General features: G+C 45.7%; 1 protein-coding gene across 1 annotated transcript in view; it reads right to left on the bottom strand.

The window, feature by feature from the left end:
- The window catches only part of TMEM163 (transmembrane protein 163), a gene marked incomplete at its 5' end in the record, with an annotated part of 207,836 nt that overhangs the window by 60,744 nt on the left and 131,731 nt on the right, over positions 1 to 15,361 (bottom strand). The window contains 2 exons of the mRNA XM_081142189.1: positions 9,430 to 9,521; positions 11,075 to 11,118. Coding sequence (XP_080998315.1) covers positions 9,430 to 9,521; positions 11,075 to 11,118 — 136 coding nt within the window. The remainder of the gene's footprint in view (positions 1 to 9,429; positions 9,522 to 11,074; positions 11,119 to 15,361) is intronic.

Genomic DNA, 15,361 nt, shown 5'->3' with positions numbered 1-15,361 from the left:
GCATGGAAAGTCTACTCTTAAGAAAATACTCCCCATTAATGGGATCCTACAAATGTCAAACACTGTGCCAAGGAACTTACTGATAGGACCTCATTTGTTCCTCATAACAAGTTTATTACTAACAAGTAGAAACTATTTTTTAAAAAACTTAAGTATTCCTTGAGATGCCTTCTATTTAGTGATATGAATAAGCTAAATCATATAAAGAGAGATGCTTGCAAAACCCACACTGACTAAAAATGTAAAGGGTGCAACTATTTAGTGAAAGGCAGGAAATCGGGAGAAAAAAAGTCACCGGAATTCCAATCCATGCGAGTTCATGGACACCCAGAGGAAGGCTGCGTGCACTGTGGTGGGAAGTGATCATACGGAGAAGCACCTGCTGGTGGTGTCAGCACAACAGCACCCAGTGGACAATCACAGCCAGAAGGTGTCAACACAGGGGAGATGAGAGCTTCAACCTTTATTCCTATTGCTCTTTATATTCCCCCAAAAGTAAAAAAGTATGCTCGACAGGATTACAAACATAACCTATGTACCTTGTAAAATATTTTTCGGAAAATGCAAAATGTGTAAAGAAAGTGATCATCAGCTAGTGTTGATTAGCAGTCAATGGCAAGTACTATGCAAATCAAACTGAATTTAAAATGTTCAACAGCTAACACACTGGACAGATCTGGACACTGAAGGAAGAAGAACTATGTGCCATGAAAGCTCTGACCCTAAAATGTCGAAGACAACTATGGAGACACCACGCCCACGACCCTCCAGAGAAGGAAAAAACCTGCCCAAGTCTCCTGCTCACAAAGGTGGTCACAAAGAAAGAAGGACCTGGCCCGAACCACCTCAAAGCTCACCACATCAGAGGGATCCTGTACTAACCCATTCATCTCAAAGCACAGTGCAAGCGGAAGGTGCAGGGAGGACAGACAGGGTGACGTCCAGGCTCAAGTTTCCAAAGGGTGACTATCCTCAGGGTGAAGCACTCACAGTGCTGGGCGGGCCCTGGTGTTCTTAGGGACACAAGACTCTCCAAGCAGCAAATACCTTTTCCTGCCAGCAGGTGCCAGGGAGGCCACATCATGGACAATGGTGGGTTCCTAGTCCTTGATGATAAAGCCTCAGTCCAGGATTGAGGAGGCCCTACCCAGCTGCCAGCAAGGCCTGAAAACAGGAGCCAAAGTTTCAAAGAGCCTGGAACAAGTCCAGGCTGCAAGGAAGACACATGGTCCTCACTAGCAAGGCCTTCGAGACCCAGGAGGGTCTAACCATTTGCCAGGGGATCTGGGACTTGAAAGCCAACTGCTGGGAATGTGCCAACCCTGCCCCTGGACTGCCTTGCCCAGGAAGTTCATCCACATCTAGCCACCTGCCAACCATTTCCCCACCTTGCAGAGTGAGAATCGAAGCCCAGGACTGCCTTCCAAGTTGGATAACTGTTTAGCTCTTTATTCCCCTGGATCCACAACCCCTTTCCCTCTGCCTTCAATTGAGTGTGGGTTGCAGCAATTGCTGGGAAAGGGCATTTCAAATAGGAAGTGGGGGGGGGGGGGTGGATAAAAAGTTTGTAAAACCAAGACACACGAATAATCATTTGGAAAGGTAACATTGCATAATAGTTACGAGCAAATTTCAGAGCAAGAAAGACCTAGGTTCGAGCCCCAGCTATATCCATTACTAGCCCTGAGTCTTCAGAACAACACTTACCTTCTCTACCAGGTGTTAAATAACACCTCTACCTGACAGAGCCCGCATGACACCTGGCACAAAGCAGGTGCTGGGTAAATACTTATTACTGTCATCTTCATAAAGAATATCAAAATGTTCCTTAAAACAAAGGCGTTCCATAGCTCAATCTTTCATTCTGCAACTTTAATGAGCACCCACTAAATACTAGGCAGTAGTCTAGGGATTGGGAATGAAAAGAATAAGATAGTTAAGGAATACCCTTGCCTTCGTCACCTTAAAGTTTTGTGAGAGCAATGGATGATAAATATGCCAATATATGAATTAAATACAGGTAATTAGATGTGTGAAAGAAAAAAACACGGCACTGCAAAAACCAAACAAACAAACAAAAAACCCACAGGTGATGGGGAACAACACAGGAAGGACCTGGTCAATTATTAAGTCATACTTCTTTAGTCACCTAAATTCTCCTAGCCGGAGTCTGGGAAATGTCCCAAAATGGAAATAAATGGCCTCTCATTCCCATCTGAAATTCTGGCAACCCATTTCCCGAGAGAAATACAGATGACAACAAAGCACATGAGAATATGCTCAGCTACACCAGTAACTAAAGAATGCACAGCAACAAGGAGAAGATAATTTTGCACCTGGACAAGTGGCTAAGCTCAAAAAGAATGGGAACACTGAGAGCTGGCACAAGGGATTGAACAGACATCCTAACCCTTGCCAGCGAGCACGTAAGGGTGGCCTTTTTGGAGAATTTGATACTGGGCATCAAAATGTGTCAGCAAATTCTTTGACCCAGACTTCCAGTAATACATGCTAAAGAAATAAGAGGGAGCCCAGCTGGCATAGCTCAGAGGTTGAGCATCGACCTATGATCCAGGAGATGGTGGTTCAATTCCTGGTCAGGGCACACGCCCAGGTTGCAGGCTCGATCCCCACTAGGCGGCATGCAGGAGGCAGTCGATCCAGGACTCTCTCATCATTGATGTTTCTATCTCTCCCTCTCCCTTCCTCTCTCTGAAATCAATAAAGATGTATTTTTAAAAAAAAAAAAAAAGAAAGAAAGAAGAGAGCAAGCATTAAAACACAAATGTGGTAATTGTGGCCCTCTCCCTTCCACACATGAGCAAACTGAGGTCTGCAAAGATTAAGGTTGCAAAGCAGGTGGGTGTAGGTCTGAAAGAGAACTTTTCTCAGGGACAGTATGAGCTTCCTGTGGCTGCTACAACAACCACCACAAACTAGGGGGCTTAAAACAACAGAAATTTATTCTCTCACAGTTGTGGAGGCCAGAAGTCCAAAATCAAGGTACCAGACTCACACTCCCTCTGAAACCTGCAAGGCAAACTCCTTCCTTCCTTCTTCTAGCTGCTGGTGTTTACCAACAATCCCTGACATTCCTTGACTTGTGCATACATCACTCCAACTTCTGCCCCCGTCAACACGGTCATTTTCTTCTTGCATGTCTGCCTGTGTCTCTTCTCTTCTTATGAGGACCCCAGTCATATTGGATCAGGACCTCATCTCACTTACTTGGTTACATCTGCAAAGAACCTTTCTCCCATTAAAGTCACACTTTGTGAACTGAGGGTTAGAACTTCAACGTATCTTTTTGGGGGACACAATTCAACACATAACAGGGACCAAACAAGCCAACACTCCTTCCTCTACTACATCCTGCCCATCACACCACAACCATTAATGTCATGTCAGTGTCCTGGAGGTTTCATATGTCCTCTTCATGACAGTGGAAGGCCACTCCCTCTGCCTTCAGGCAAGACCAAATGCAAACACTCCAAGGCAGGTGAGTGAGCTCGTGTCCTGTGGTGAAGGCTCTGCCTTCTATATCGGCTCTCATCTGTCACCGAGGCCATCTCCAAAGTTATTTATTCTTCTAGTTCAGGGTCTGCTCTTGAGCTAAAATACACTCAGGAGCTTTGTCAACTTAACAGCACCAGAGAAATGTGGAGGAAATGCAATTTGCTTTTCCAGAACCCCGAACTTAGGGTCACATCAAATATCCATGAGAAGCGGGGGAGAAGGGGTACGATTTTAATATGTTCTTGGTATAACTCACTGCCTTTGCAGTCTCCTTAGATCACACACCAAAAGCGAATCACCAATCCATCATTTCTTAACTGCATCAGTTACTGTTCTTTTTCAATTCCTGGAGCTGTTTCCCAAAACAGCAAGGGTGCTGCTGAAACCAGTTATCAAAAGACTATCAAGACATCCGGCCGACTGACAGTTTCCAGGCCAAGCATTTGGCTAAGCAAATTGGGAAAGAAAACAGAGCAAATACCTGCCTGGGTGAGAACCCGGGTGCCCATTTACTTCACCTGAAAAGACACACAGAGGATTTATGCCTCTCTAAGAATATCCCTTCCAGAGCTCTCAAATGTGCTACTGAGCATAATGCCACTTGGAGGTCGATTTGGAACAAGAGAATAACCTCCCAGGCTGTTTTTGCTCAGTGCTGCAGAATTAGAAGCCTGTAAAGGTGAGCAGCCCCCATCTGCCTCCACCTCTCTGTGTCAGTGAGCTGATGGCCTGTGAGAGAGACAGCTGGGCCTGGCAGCCTCCCTGGGGCCTCCCACCTGTGCTGCAATCATATAGAAAATGTCAGAGGCCCCCGATGGGCGTCAATCTGTACCTTCTGTAACTGAGCATGAGCTTCCCGATGGCCCTCCACAGCTGACGGCAGCAGGAGGCTGTACTTCCCGGGGCCTGACACGGTACCCAGGGCCTAGGGTGCTGAGACCAGCGTGAAATTCCCTGTGTAATTTGGCTTTGCCAAGTTCCTCCTCCACTAATTTCTCTCACACCCTCCAGCAACTCCTTCCCTCCTTCAATATCTTTCTCACATTTCCAAATCCCCTGGACTTTGATTTGTTAGTAACTCTGTCATTTTTAAATAGATTACAAATAATCAAACTATCTAAGGAGGCATTGTCCAATATGGAAGCCATCAGCCACATGTGACTATATTAATTTTAATTAATTAAAATTAAATAAAGTTAAAAATCCAGTTCAGTGGCTCCAGCCACATGTCAAGTACTGAGTGCCTGTGGCTAATGACTACCACGCTGGACCATGCAGACAGAGGACAGACCCATCACCCGGAGAGCTCTATTGCACAGCTCTGGTCTCGAGGGTATAAAGACCATGTCTGCCCTCCTTTGTCTATCCCCAGGCCTCCTCCCAGAGGCGATCCTGCTGCCAGTCTCCTTTGTGTCCTTACAGAGATTTTTTTATGTCTAAACAAGTGCGTGGGGATGCAAACTTCTTTTACTAAAACAAATGAGAAAGGCTCGAAACACTATTTTGCTCCGTGCTTTCTGCACTGATTGGACCCTGGAGATCACAATATAAGTGCACAAATAGTGCTTCATTCTTTTGAGTGTCCTCACAGCAGTCTCCTGTCACCAGGACAACTGCCACCACTCCCGCCTTATAACCACACTTCCACTCCTCCGTGTCCCCTTGGGTGGCGCCCTGCTCCCTTCCCTCCCAAACGCTTTCATCTACTCTTTTCTGACTCTTCCCCTCAGCTCCCGGCCTAATAAAAGCTGGTTGATCCCCGAGGAAGCTGCCTTCCCGACCTCTGAAGTGAAGGCTGCATGTTCTCTCTCCTGCCCATTCGCAAAGCCTGTCTTCCTCCTGGTAAATTCCAATCCAGTTTCTCTGGCTTTCTCCCCCAACACTCCCAGTTACCCGCAGACTAAACCACCCGCTACATCTCCTGTTGTGGCCCCCAATGCCCTGGCCCCTCCTCTCCTTCATTCACTGAGGATGTCAGCACCTGCTCCGCTCGTTTCATCTCCTCCCTAAATTCTGCAAGCAGCCCCTCAATCCCACCTGGAGCATCCAGCCAAGCCTGGCCTCACGAGTGTCCCCGACCTTTTGTCCTGACTCTGCCTCAGTCACCCACTCCCACCCTAAATCCACACAAATGAATGAACCACCCGTCAGATCATGGATTTTAGCATCCCACTCTCAAATTAGTATCCCACAGCAACAACCGTCAAGCTACACAAGACTTCTAATCCATGACGACGACTCCCTAACCTTGCCGCTGTCCTGCCAGCCCTCCTTCCCCAGCCTGAATATTCTGGCATGTTCTTAGATCCCTCCCTTACAAATAAACATGACTCCCTTGCCCCTCTATTTTAGTTGCCTGTTGAAAACCCTGACGCTGCATAAGCCTGGTTCGCCCTCTCCACACATATATTCCCCACCACAAAAAAGTGACCAAATTGGGAGCTTTTAAAAATAAGTAGTTGGTAGGATTACAAAATGGAGCAACTGCTATAGAGGGTAATATAGAGGGCCCTCAAAAAATTAAAATAGTACCATCATTTGACCCAGCAGTCCCACTTCTGGGTTGATTATCCGAAAGAACTGAAAGCAGAGTCCTGAAGAGCTATTGGTACACCCTTGTTCATGCAGCACTATTCACAATAGTTGAGGTGGAAACAACCCAAATGTCTATCAACAGATGGATGGACAGACAGAATGTGGTATATACATACAGTGGAATATTATATGGCCTTAAAAAGGAAAGTAATTTTGACACAAGATAGATGAAGCTTGAAGACACTATGCTAAGTAAAATAAGCCAATCACAAAAAGACAAATGTTGTATGATTCCTCTTATATGAGGTACACAGAGTAGTCAAATTCCTAGAAATAGAAAGTAGAATGGTAGTTGCCGACGGGTGGGGGAAAGGTAACAGGGAGTTGTATAGTGAGTCCAGTTTTAGTTCTGCAAGATGAAAGAGTCCTGGAGATCTGTTCACAACAATGTAAATATACTTAACACTACTGAACTGTACCCTTAAAATGTTTAAGATGGTAAATTTAATGTTATGTGTTTTTTACTGTAGAAACAGAGTATAAAATGAAACAAAATTATTGGTTAGGTTCCACTCTGTGGTGGTGCTGAAGGCACACTCTCTTCCTCTGAGCACCAAACACCCCATCCCACAGTCAGCAGGTGGCCAGGCTGGGGAAGCCGGCTACTCTCCTGCACTGACAAGGCCAAGCTCAAAACTCACCCTGAACCTGACAGTCAAAGTAGAAACAGTTAGAAGAATTAACTAAGAGCCAGCTGGGTATTTCCACATGCTCTCAAATACTGTTCTCCAGCAAATAACTGAACACCACTAGCTTTTCCAGCTCTGCCTCTCATGATTCATTCATGCTCATTTACATGCAAACATCAGTTTCTCAGCTGGCAGTGATTTCATGAATTTTTAATTTACATGGAATGAGTCAGAGATTAAAACTTTAAACTAAAGCCAACAATAGAGGATGTGAGTGTCGTTTCAATCCCCAGATTAAGAATCGCTGAATGAATTCACTGGCGTTGCCACATACACCATTATCTGGGAATTATCGAAACAACTCCTCTGGGAGTGTTTGCCTTTTGGGTATTAATATAGATATTCAGTTGTTGTTTTTTAAAAAAACAGTACCTGCTTTAGGATCATTAAAAAGAGTGACACCATAGACAATTCTTGTTATCAAACTTAATCTTGGAAAAACTGCAGGCCACCTGGCAGTTGGGATCTCACAAGATCCCAACACTACAGAAAAGCCACAATGACATGCAGCTTTGTGACTATTATGTAAGAAACTCATTTTAGCAAAACTAAAATCAAATTAAAAATAAGCAAATTAGAAGAGAGAAATTGAGAAACTCTGAACTCAATTCCTTCTGGAATTGCAAATCAAATTCTGCATCATTAATTCTAAAATAAGAAAAGGCAGAGGGAAGAGCTTTCTCCTTTGAGGGCAAGGCCACATGTGCAATTTTAAACTTCTAAAAGTCACATTAAAAATGTAAACAGGAGTAAAATTAATTTAAGAGTTTATTTAACCCAACAGATCCAAAATATTCTATCAAAATATAATTGGTATTTTTAAAATTATTAATAAAATGTTTACATTCTTTTTTCCTTCTACACCTTTGGAATGTGGTATATACTTTATACTTACAACAGCTCTTAGTTAGTACGGGCCACACATAAGTGCTAGAATACCACTAGTGGCTACTGTCCTGGACAGTGGGACCACGGAACAAAGAATATATATGTTCCCCAGACAGGACAGGGACGAGCTCTTGAAATCTGAGCCTGCCTCCAGACTGCACTCTCTAGCCTCTCTCACTGAATTCCTCACATAATAGCCAGCAAGAGCGGGGGCGGATGCAGTAGCTGCTCTCTGGGCTGGACTAGTGTTAGTTCCGCTTTGGTCCTTATGGTACCAATATTTGAAATCTTACAAAATCAGTTTACTACTATTGTTTTCTTAATTTTTTTCAACCACAAATTGACTCGCTTTTTTCAAAATTGACCTTACCCTAAACATTATCACCTGTGATATCACAAATTTGGTCATTTTTATACTTTAATTATGTTCGTTGAAAAAGCTAAAGCACATCAAAACACAGATTTAACACTTAAAAGAAGTTTTGTGCTCTACCTAAAGCCAACAACAGACTAAATTAAATTTCATTCTCATTTGAGAATCAGTTATGGTGTCCTCTCTCCAAAGCTTTCCCTTTGGCACATGAAATGTGAGATAGATTACTGAGTCCCCTGGCACCCAATATGTGTACCCCACACTTTGTACATCTGTGTAGGACACAGCATCCCTACCAACAGTATCCTTTGAGTGGGAACCACCACAAACCACAGCAAGGGGCATTTACTCATTTGTATTCAGCTGTTCAGAAGCTGCAGAGGTGGGTAAAACTCTTGCCCTAATGACAAGTGGTGGCTCAGTCCCAAGGGCGTCCCCTCAATAATTAATAATCATGGCAGCTAAGGTTCACTGAACTACATGCCAAAAGCTGTTCTAAAGTGTGTGTGTGTGTGTGTGTGTGTGTGTATCATACGGCGATGGTTATATCTCACTCATGTGATCATCATAATAACCCTAATAAAGAAGGTACCGCTTTCCTGCTTTTCCAGGGGAGGAAACAAGGCACAGAGCAGTTAGAAGCTTCCCGCAGTCACAGAGATAACAAGCGCAGGAGCTGAGATTCAAAGCCACGAAATCCCACTCTGGAGCCTGCGCTGTTGTCACCCTGAGGATTACAAATGGAATAAAGAGATGGAAGCTGGAGAAGACGCATGTTTTATGGTCACAAACACAAATCCTTCAAAGACAAAATCATCCCGCACAGGATGTGGAGACTGAGACAAGCAATGCCCTCTGACAGACAGGACGGCAGCCAAGTGGAATAATTTATAATGCCCTCAAGACGTCTTCTGCAAATTACCCTGGGGAGCTCATCATCTTCCTCAGAAAAGAAGAAAAAAAGCATGAAAATTCAAGGCAGCCAAGATTCCAATAACACAAAGAGAAAGAAGATGCCTGGATGGATGGATGGATGGATGGATGGATGGATGGATGGATGGATGGATGGATGGACAGACGGATGGACGGATGGAGAGAGAGACAGACAAATGAATACACAAATGTTCACTCCAGACTCAAAAGCAGAGAACAGAGAGCATTATAAAGGGACATTGCACTGCTCTGACCCCTGCAGAAGGGCCTACCACACGGCTGATATCACACCAGCCAGCCTTCTCAAAGGCAATTTGGGGACCTTACTCTTGTCACTGGGACCAAAGCCGCAGGGTAAGCTGTGCTGACAACCCAATTACGTGGCCTCCGTTTGCATGGGTGCCACAGTCTGGAAGGAGATGAAAACCCACTTACAGGTATTCTCTGTGGGCAGAGTGCACGGCGGCCGCGTTGCTATAGCGCCACAGGACGATCGCCGATGACAGGACATCAAGGACGGCATCAAACTAGGAGAAGGAGACACACATTAGTGGTTTTCCAGAGTTAACAGGACACGACTATAAAGACACAGGGCAACGATTCTGGGACCCGGGACATCTGAGCAAGTGAGCTCAGGGCAAAGAGGGTTTGCATCGTAATGACGCGGGCCACCCGCCCTCCTCACAGGGGACCCTGGGGCTCTGGAGCCCGGGGCGCTCCACATGCCAGCTCCCCCTCCTCTACTTTAACTGCTCCCCGGCCTGGGAAACCACACTCTGTGCAGTGGTGGGTCTGCGCCCGAGGCCCCTGGCTGCCAGCACTCTGGAGATGGGGGTTACACTGTTCTGACACATGTGAAATTGGTTTCCCCATGATAAGCAAGATCATTTCAGCATTTCACTGCGTGTCCCAAGTAAAATATTTGGGGCGAGGAATCTGTTTCTGGCTTTCAGTGGGATTGTTCTACCTGGGGTCCAGACTGAAGGTGGTCACCCAAGGGCTCTGGGAAGTCTGCAAACGCTGAAATTCTATACAAAATTCAATGCTTTTGTTTGAATGAATGAGTGAATGTGTGAGGGAGGAGGGAGTGAGGGAAAGAGAGAGAGACAGGATTTTAAGAAAGAGACAGAGAGAATGTGTGTGCGCGCATTTTTCTGGAGAGACAGTCCACTCCTTCTAAAGATCCTGAAAAGAATCTGCAACCCCGTTCAGTGCACAGGACGACGCCCAACTAACTGAGCCACATCAGGGCACATGCCCAGGTTGCAGGCTCATTCTCCAGTAGGGGGAGTGCAAGAGGCAGCCAATGGGTGTTTCACTCTCACATCAGTGTTTCTTTCTCTCCTTCCCTCCTCCTCTCTAAGAATCAATTTAAAAATCTTTTTTCAAAAAAAGAATCTGCAACCCCCAAAACATTAAGTTTTCACAACAAAAGGAAGAAGTGAGTTTGGGAACAGGAACACATACCCTTAGGTATAGGAAACCTAAAGCTATGCAGGAGGGATGGTTACAAGCGCTCTCTGTGAGAGCCACTGTGCCTACCACACTTGTCACCTGGAAAGTTATAAGCACTCTTGAGGGGACGTGGGAAGCTCACCCAAGTTTTGGCATGTCTAGCTAGTAAAATATCTGAGACCAGTTTTTCTCTAACCAGCTCACATCAGGAAGCAGAATGGGAACCCAGGTTGCCCTTGGCTGGGCTACAGACTGACATCCTAGTGGCGGCAGCCCCACTCTAACTCCCACACCTCCGCCTGCACCAGCAAAGCCTTTGCTCCGCTGTGTGCCCATCCTCCAACTGACAACCTTGTGGGGGAAAGGGGCTAGAACCCTAAAACATCCTTGCAACCAGCTATGGGAAATGTGGCCCCCTAATCTGTTCTGGAGAATTACACAGCATCTTTGCAGTTTACTTCCATTAAATTTTAACTTCCCCTAGAAGCTATTTCCATAAAAGGTATGTTTGTCAGACTAAGCTCTCCTCTGTTAACCACCCTCTCTTATTGAGAGCCCAGGGTGAGATTCATGGGTTCAGGAAAAATGTGCAAAACTTCATAAAAGTACATTTCAGGTTACTTACTGCAAACCCAAAAGCAGAGGCGCTGTACCTCATAACGGAGACAGCTAAAAAGAAAGAAAATATTATTCAGAATATTTTAAGACCTCATGGATATTTTCTCTCATTCATGAGTATATTAATATATTTGATATGCCCTTTTAAATATCAATGGAAAAGTTCCAAGGGAATAAAGTTAAAAATTAACTGTAGTTGTAAACTTTGAGAACTAAAAAAAGCAACGAGTGAAGTGAAAAGATTCCAGACTCCACCTGCAACAACTTCCCTTCCCAGCCTGTTCTGAGCACCAAAGGGCCAGTTTCAGAATGAAAATACTCAAGCAACTGTCAATCAAACGACCACTGAGACGTGGAGAATTTGGGAACTGGGATAGAGAACTGAAAACTATATTAAACTTTGAAAGTAAAAGCTCAATTGCTCAAATTGTTCTGTAAGAACCAGTGGCAGCTAGTGCAGTGCACGTGCCATTGCTAACACAGCTGAGAAAAGTCTCTCGCTCATCAGGACTTAAAATCCAGCGTAGACCTCAACAGAACTGTTTAGAAAAACAATAACAAACGATCTTTAAACAACAGATGTCTACAAATGTAGGTGTAACAATTATAATTAAAACATTTATCCCCATTCAAAAATCAACCTTTTGGGGGGGGTGGGGGGGGTAAGTCAACTAGGTAGCACTTTTGCCTAATACTTTGATCTGCTTTATGCCAAAGCAATGTCCAGCTTCAAAGGCTAGTCTCAGCTTGACTTAATAAAGGCAGTTCTCCATATTTAACTAGCATGCGTCCACCCTGCAATAAAAAATGAAACCCTACCCAATGGGTCAGCAAGGCTCTGAAGTGAACTGCTCTGGATGTAGGTGTTGCAAGCGCTCACTCAGCGGGTAAGAGGGGTGTGGGGGTGAAGCATACTCTCACTCAGCTCACCACAGGTCCCCTCTCGGGGACCCACTCCCTGTCCTGCCCATAAGGTACAGAAATGAGCCCTGGACAGCCCTGTTGTCCTTTGTACCCCTGCCCCCAGTCACAAGGGGTCATCTGACCCCATATATAGCAAGCATATTTCATTTTCTGTGAATTGGGGATTGAGACTGAGAGAGTCTAGCTGGTTAATGTATGTTGTTGGAATTGCAACTTGCAATCACGGGAGCTAGGGCTGGCTGTGGTTTGCTATAGGGACTGAGGAGCAGAGCTAAGCATGGGGTAAGGTTTCCAAGCCCTTTCTGAGACTCAGCCACATTTCAGTCCTCAGGCTGTGTAATACAATCCATTCGATTCCTGATCCTGTGTTTCTGACAGGGACTGCTCCAGGTATCCCTGCTGATGCTCTTACTGGCATAGAGAAGGGCAGAGCCAGGTGTGCGCAGTGACCAACGGTAGCTCTCACAGGCAATACAGGTGTGTAGTGCAAAGGGCCATTGACCCTTCCCCAAGAACCCACTTCACAGGCCATGTGGGCATGTGCAAAACAGGCAGCAGACCCCTCGAGGAGTCACCCTGAGCACCAAGATGCCCTGTGGGACACTGAGCCTGCCTTGCGGTAAGTGATCAGTAACTGTTAATTAAACTGTTAACTGACTTTTACAGAAACAAGTCAAAATGAGTATCTGGTTTTTCCTTTACAAACTTTTAGAATATCTTAGCTCTGTGCTTTTTTTGTGGGTTACTCGTTTATCAGCAGTGGAAACCTTCTGAATGCCTACTAACACCTTGCACAGGTGCTGGGTATTATACAACAGATCAGGAGGAGCTGCCCCGGTGGAGCCCCTGCTCTGTCTCCACCTGCACTGCTCGCCTGGGCACCACCAAGCGGAGGGCACAGCTGGAAAAGCACTCCACTCACCATCACAGAAGACTGCGTGCTTTCCACGCAGCAAACCATTACTCTAAACAGTTTTAATTGGCCCTGGCTGGCGTGGTTCAGTTGGCTGAGCACTGTCCCATGCACCAAGAGCTTGCCGGTTCCGTTCCCAGTCAGGGCACATGCCTGGGCTTAATTCCCCAGTAGGGGGCATGCAGGAAGGAGCTGATCGATGTTTCTCTCTCATCTATACTCTCTCTCTCCCCCTCACCCTCCCTCTCCCTGTCTAAAAAAACAAAAATATATATATTTTTAAAAAGAATAGACATTCTAAGTTTTTTAAAAGTTTTAATTGAGCTATTCGGTAATACCAAACATTTATACAGTGGGCTACTGATTTCAGAAATGAATGCCCGCTTGATTATATTTAGGAAAAAAAGGACCCTTGTCTCAGAGACCCTGGACTCCAACAAAGAAGTTGGCCATCGAATGGTGGTGACTCTTTCCCTGACCCGGTCAGAGTCAATGTTTTCAAACATTCAGAAAATTACACTGGAAAGCTGTTTGTGCGAGTGAATTCAGCCTGCCCAATGAAATACTAATAGTGTCCTATCCCTCTTGCACCAAGGCAAATGTAAGCAGGAGGGCTCCAGGTTAACCCGAAGTCCCTCACAGAAGAGAAGGAGTAACATGAATTATTTATAAATTGGTTCCATCAAATTTCCCTGGTGAGAGGAAAAGGCAAAAAATGCCAAAAATTGCATGGAGAACCCAGGGTACACTGAAGGGCACGGCTCATGGCCTTGGCTCAGGCAGCTGCCTTTTGTGAGCAACTCCCCGGTTCCCGCAATGAAATAACAGCAAAAAGTCATGAACATGGGACCCAAATGGAAGAGTCAGTGGCCTTTTAGGAATTTCTGAAGAGTGTGAAATAATAAGGTCATTTTCCCTGGCCTGTAACTTAACATGACACATCCTAATTTGGGGGTAAGAATAGACTCAAAAGAAAGGGTTGGTTTAGCCAGCCCCTCTCCCACAGAAAGAGAACTGTGGGGTTTTATCAGCTTGGTTCCAACTTCCCTCATGCTAAGAACAGGTTCCACTTACATAACAGCAGGCCTGGGCCAGAATAACCCACCAAGGCAGAGATTACAAGGTAGGTGCCCCCGGAGCCCACACGTACATGGCTAAGGGCAGCCGAAAGCCACCACAGGTCCAACAAAAGTCCAGCAGTGCCTTTCGGGCAGGTGCAAATTTAACAGTGGGCAGCAGACAATTTATGCTGCAAGCTGGCAAGGTTGGTGGAAACAGGCAACCGGGCAGCCATGAGTGGAGCTCTCCTATGAAGACTGCCCTGGGTCAAGGCAGGGGCTAGGAGCTGAAGATAATGAAGTCACTGTGGCTGTCAGCACTCGGTGTGGAGCCTGTTTAGCAAACACCACGGCTGCTCTCTGGAATGGAGCGCCGACTGTCATCAGCCTTCAGAGTCATCTGGATGGTGCTGCTGTCAAAATCCCTCGGGGAAATTTGCAAGAACGTTTCTGCTCCTCACAGTTTAGGGCTTGTCTCCGTTGCTCATAACTTAAACATGCACTTAGGGAGCCGGTGACCACCAGCAGCCTCTGAGGGACGCAATTACAGGCCACGGGAGCCTCATTCCCCAGGGAGCCGAGGCTGCTTTCCTGCCTCTCGCTGCCCAGGGGTGAGAGTGGAGGTGGGCTGCCACCTGACCAAGCTGGCCTTGGACACCCAGAAGTGTATAAATACAAGTGTGTGCTTAGGATGTGACTGGGCTCCTCTCACTTTCTGGGCTGTCTTTTTTTTTAAACATTAAGACATGAAGTCCTTAAAATGTTCCTAAGTAAAATGAAGATCTGCAGTTTGGGGCCTGCCCCGTATCTGTTCCCCACTTGAGTAAGAGCACCCTGAGTGTCCTCTGGAGAACAGCACCTTCCCTACCCTCAGATCATGTGCTTTGGGTGGATAACATCATTGTCCCCACTCTAGAGTATCCTTGTCCTATGGCCACAGTGAGTAATTCAAAGATGGCACAACTCAATGTGAGCCGATGAGGACCTGTCCTGAGGTTTTGCTGCAAATATTGGTAACGGGGTATCTTTCTAAGAGGAGACTGCAGATAGAGTTGGTAGGATGAAAACAGAAGCTTCAGGTAGCAATTTTTCCTTAAAGGGGAAAGGGCTGCCTCAGAATAAAGCCAACACAGAGGAAAGCAGATGTTAAGATAAGAGATACAGCCTAGGCCAGGCAGCTCGGTTGGCTGGAGCATCGCCCAATGCACCAATGTTGTGGGTTCGATCTCCGGTCGGGGCACATGCAGGAAGCAGCCAGTGAGCGCAGGAATGGGTGAGACAACACATGTTCAAATACCTCAGCCAGTAATTTCTCTTAATTTGCTTAAGCCAGTTTGAGTTGAGTTTGTATCACTTGCAGCCAAATGTCTTAATACAATAAACCTTGACACAGTAATCC

Source organism: Miniopterus schreibersii, assembly GCF_964146895.1.
Source record: "Miniopterus schreibersii genome assembly, chromosome: 7".
In the NCBI taxonomy this organism is placed as follows: domain Eukaryota; kingdom Metazoa; phylum Chordata; class Mammalia; order Chiroptera; family Miniopteridae; genus Miniopterus; species Miniopterus schreibersii.
This window is presented reverse-complemented; position numbering and strand designations above follow the sequence as displayed.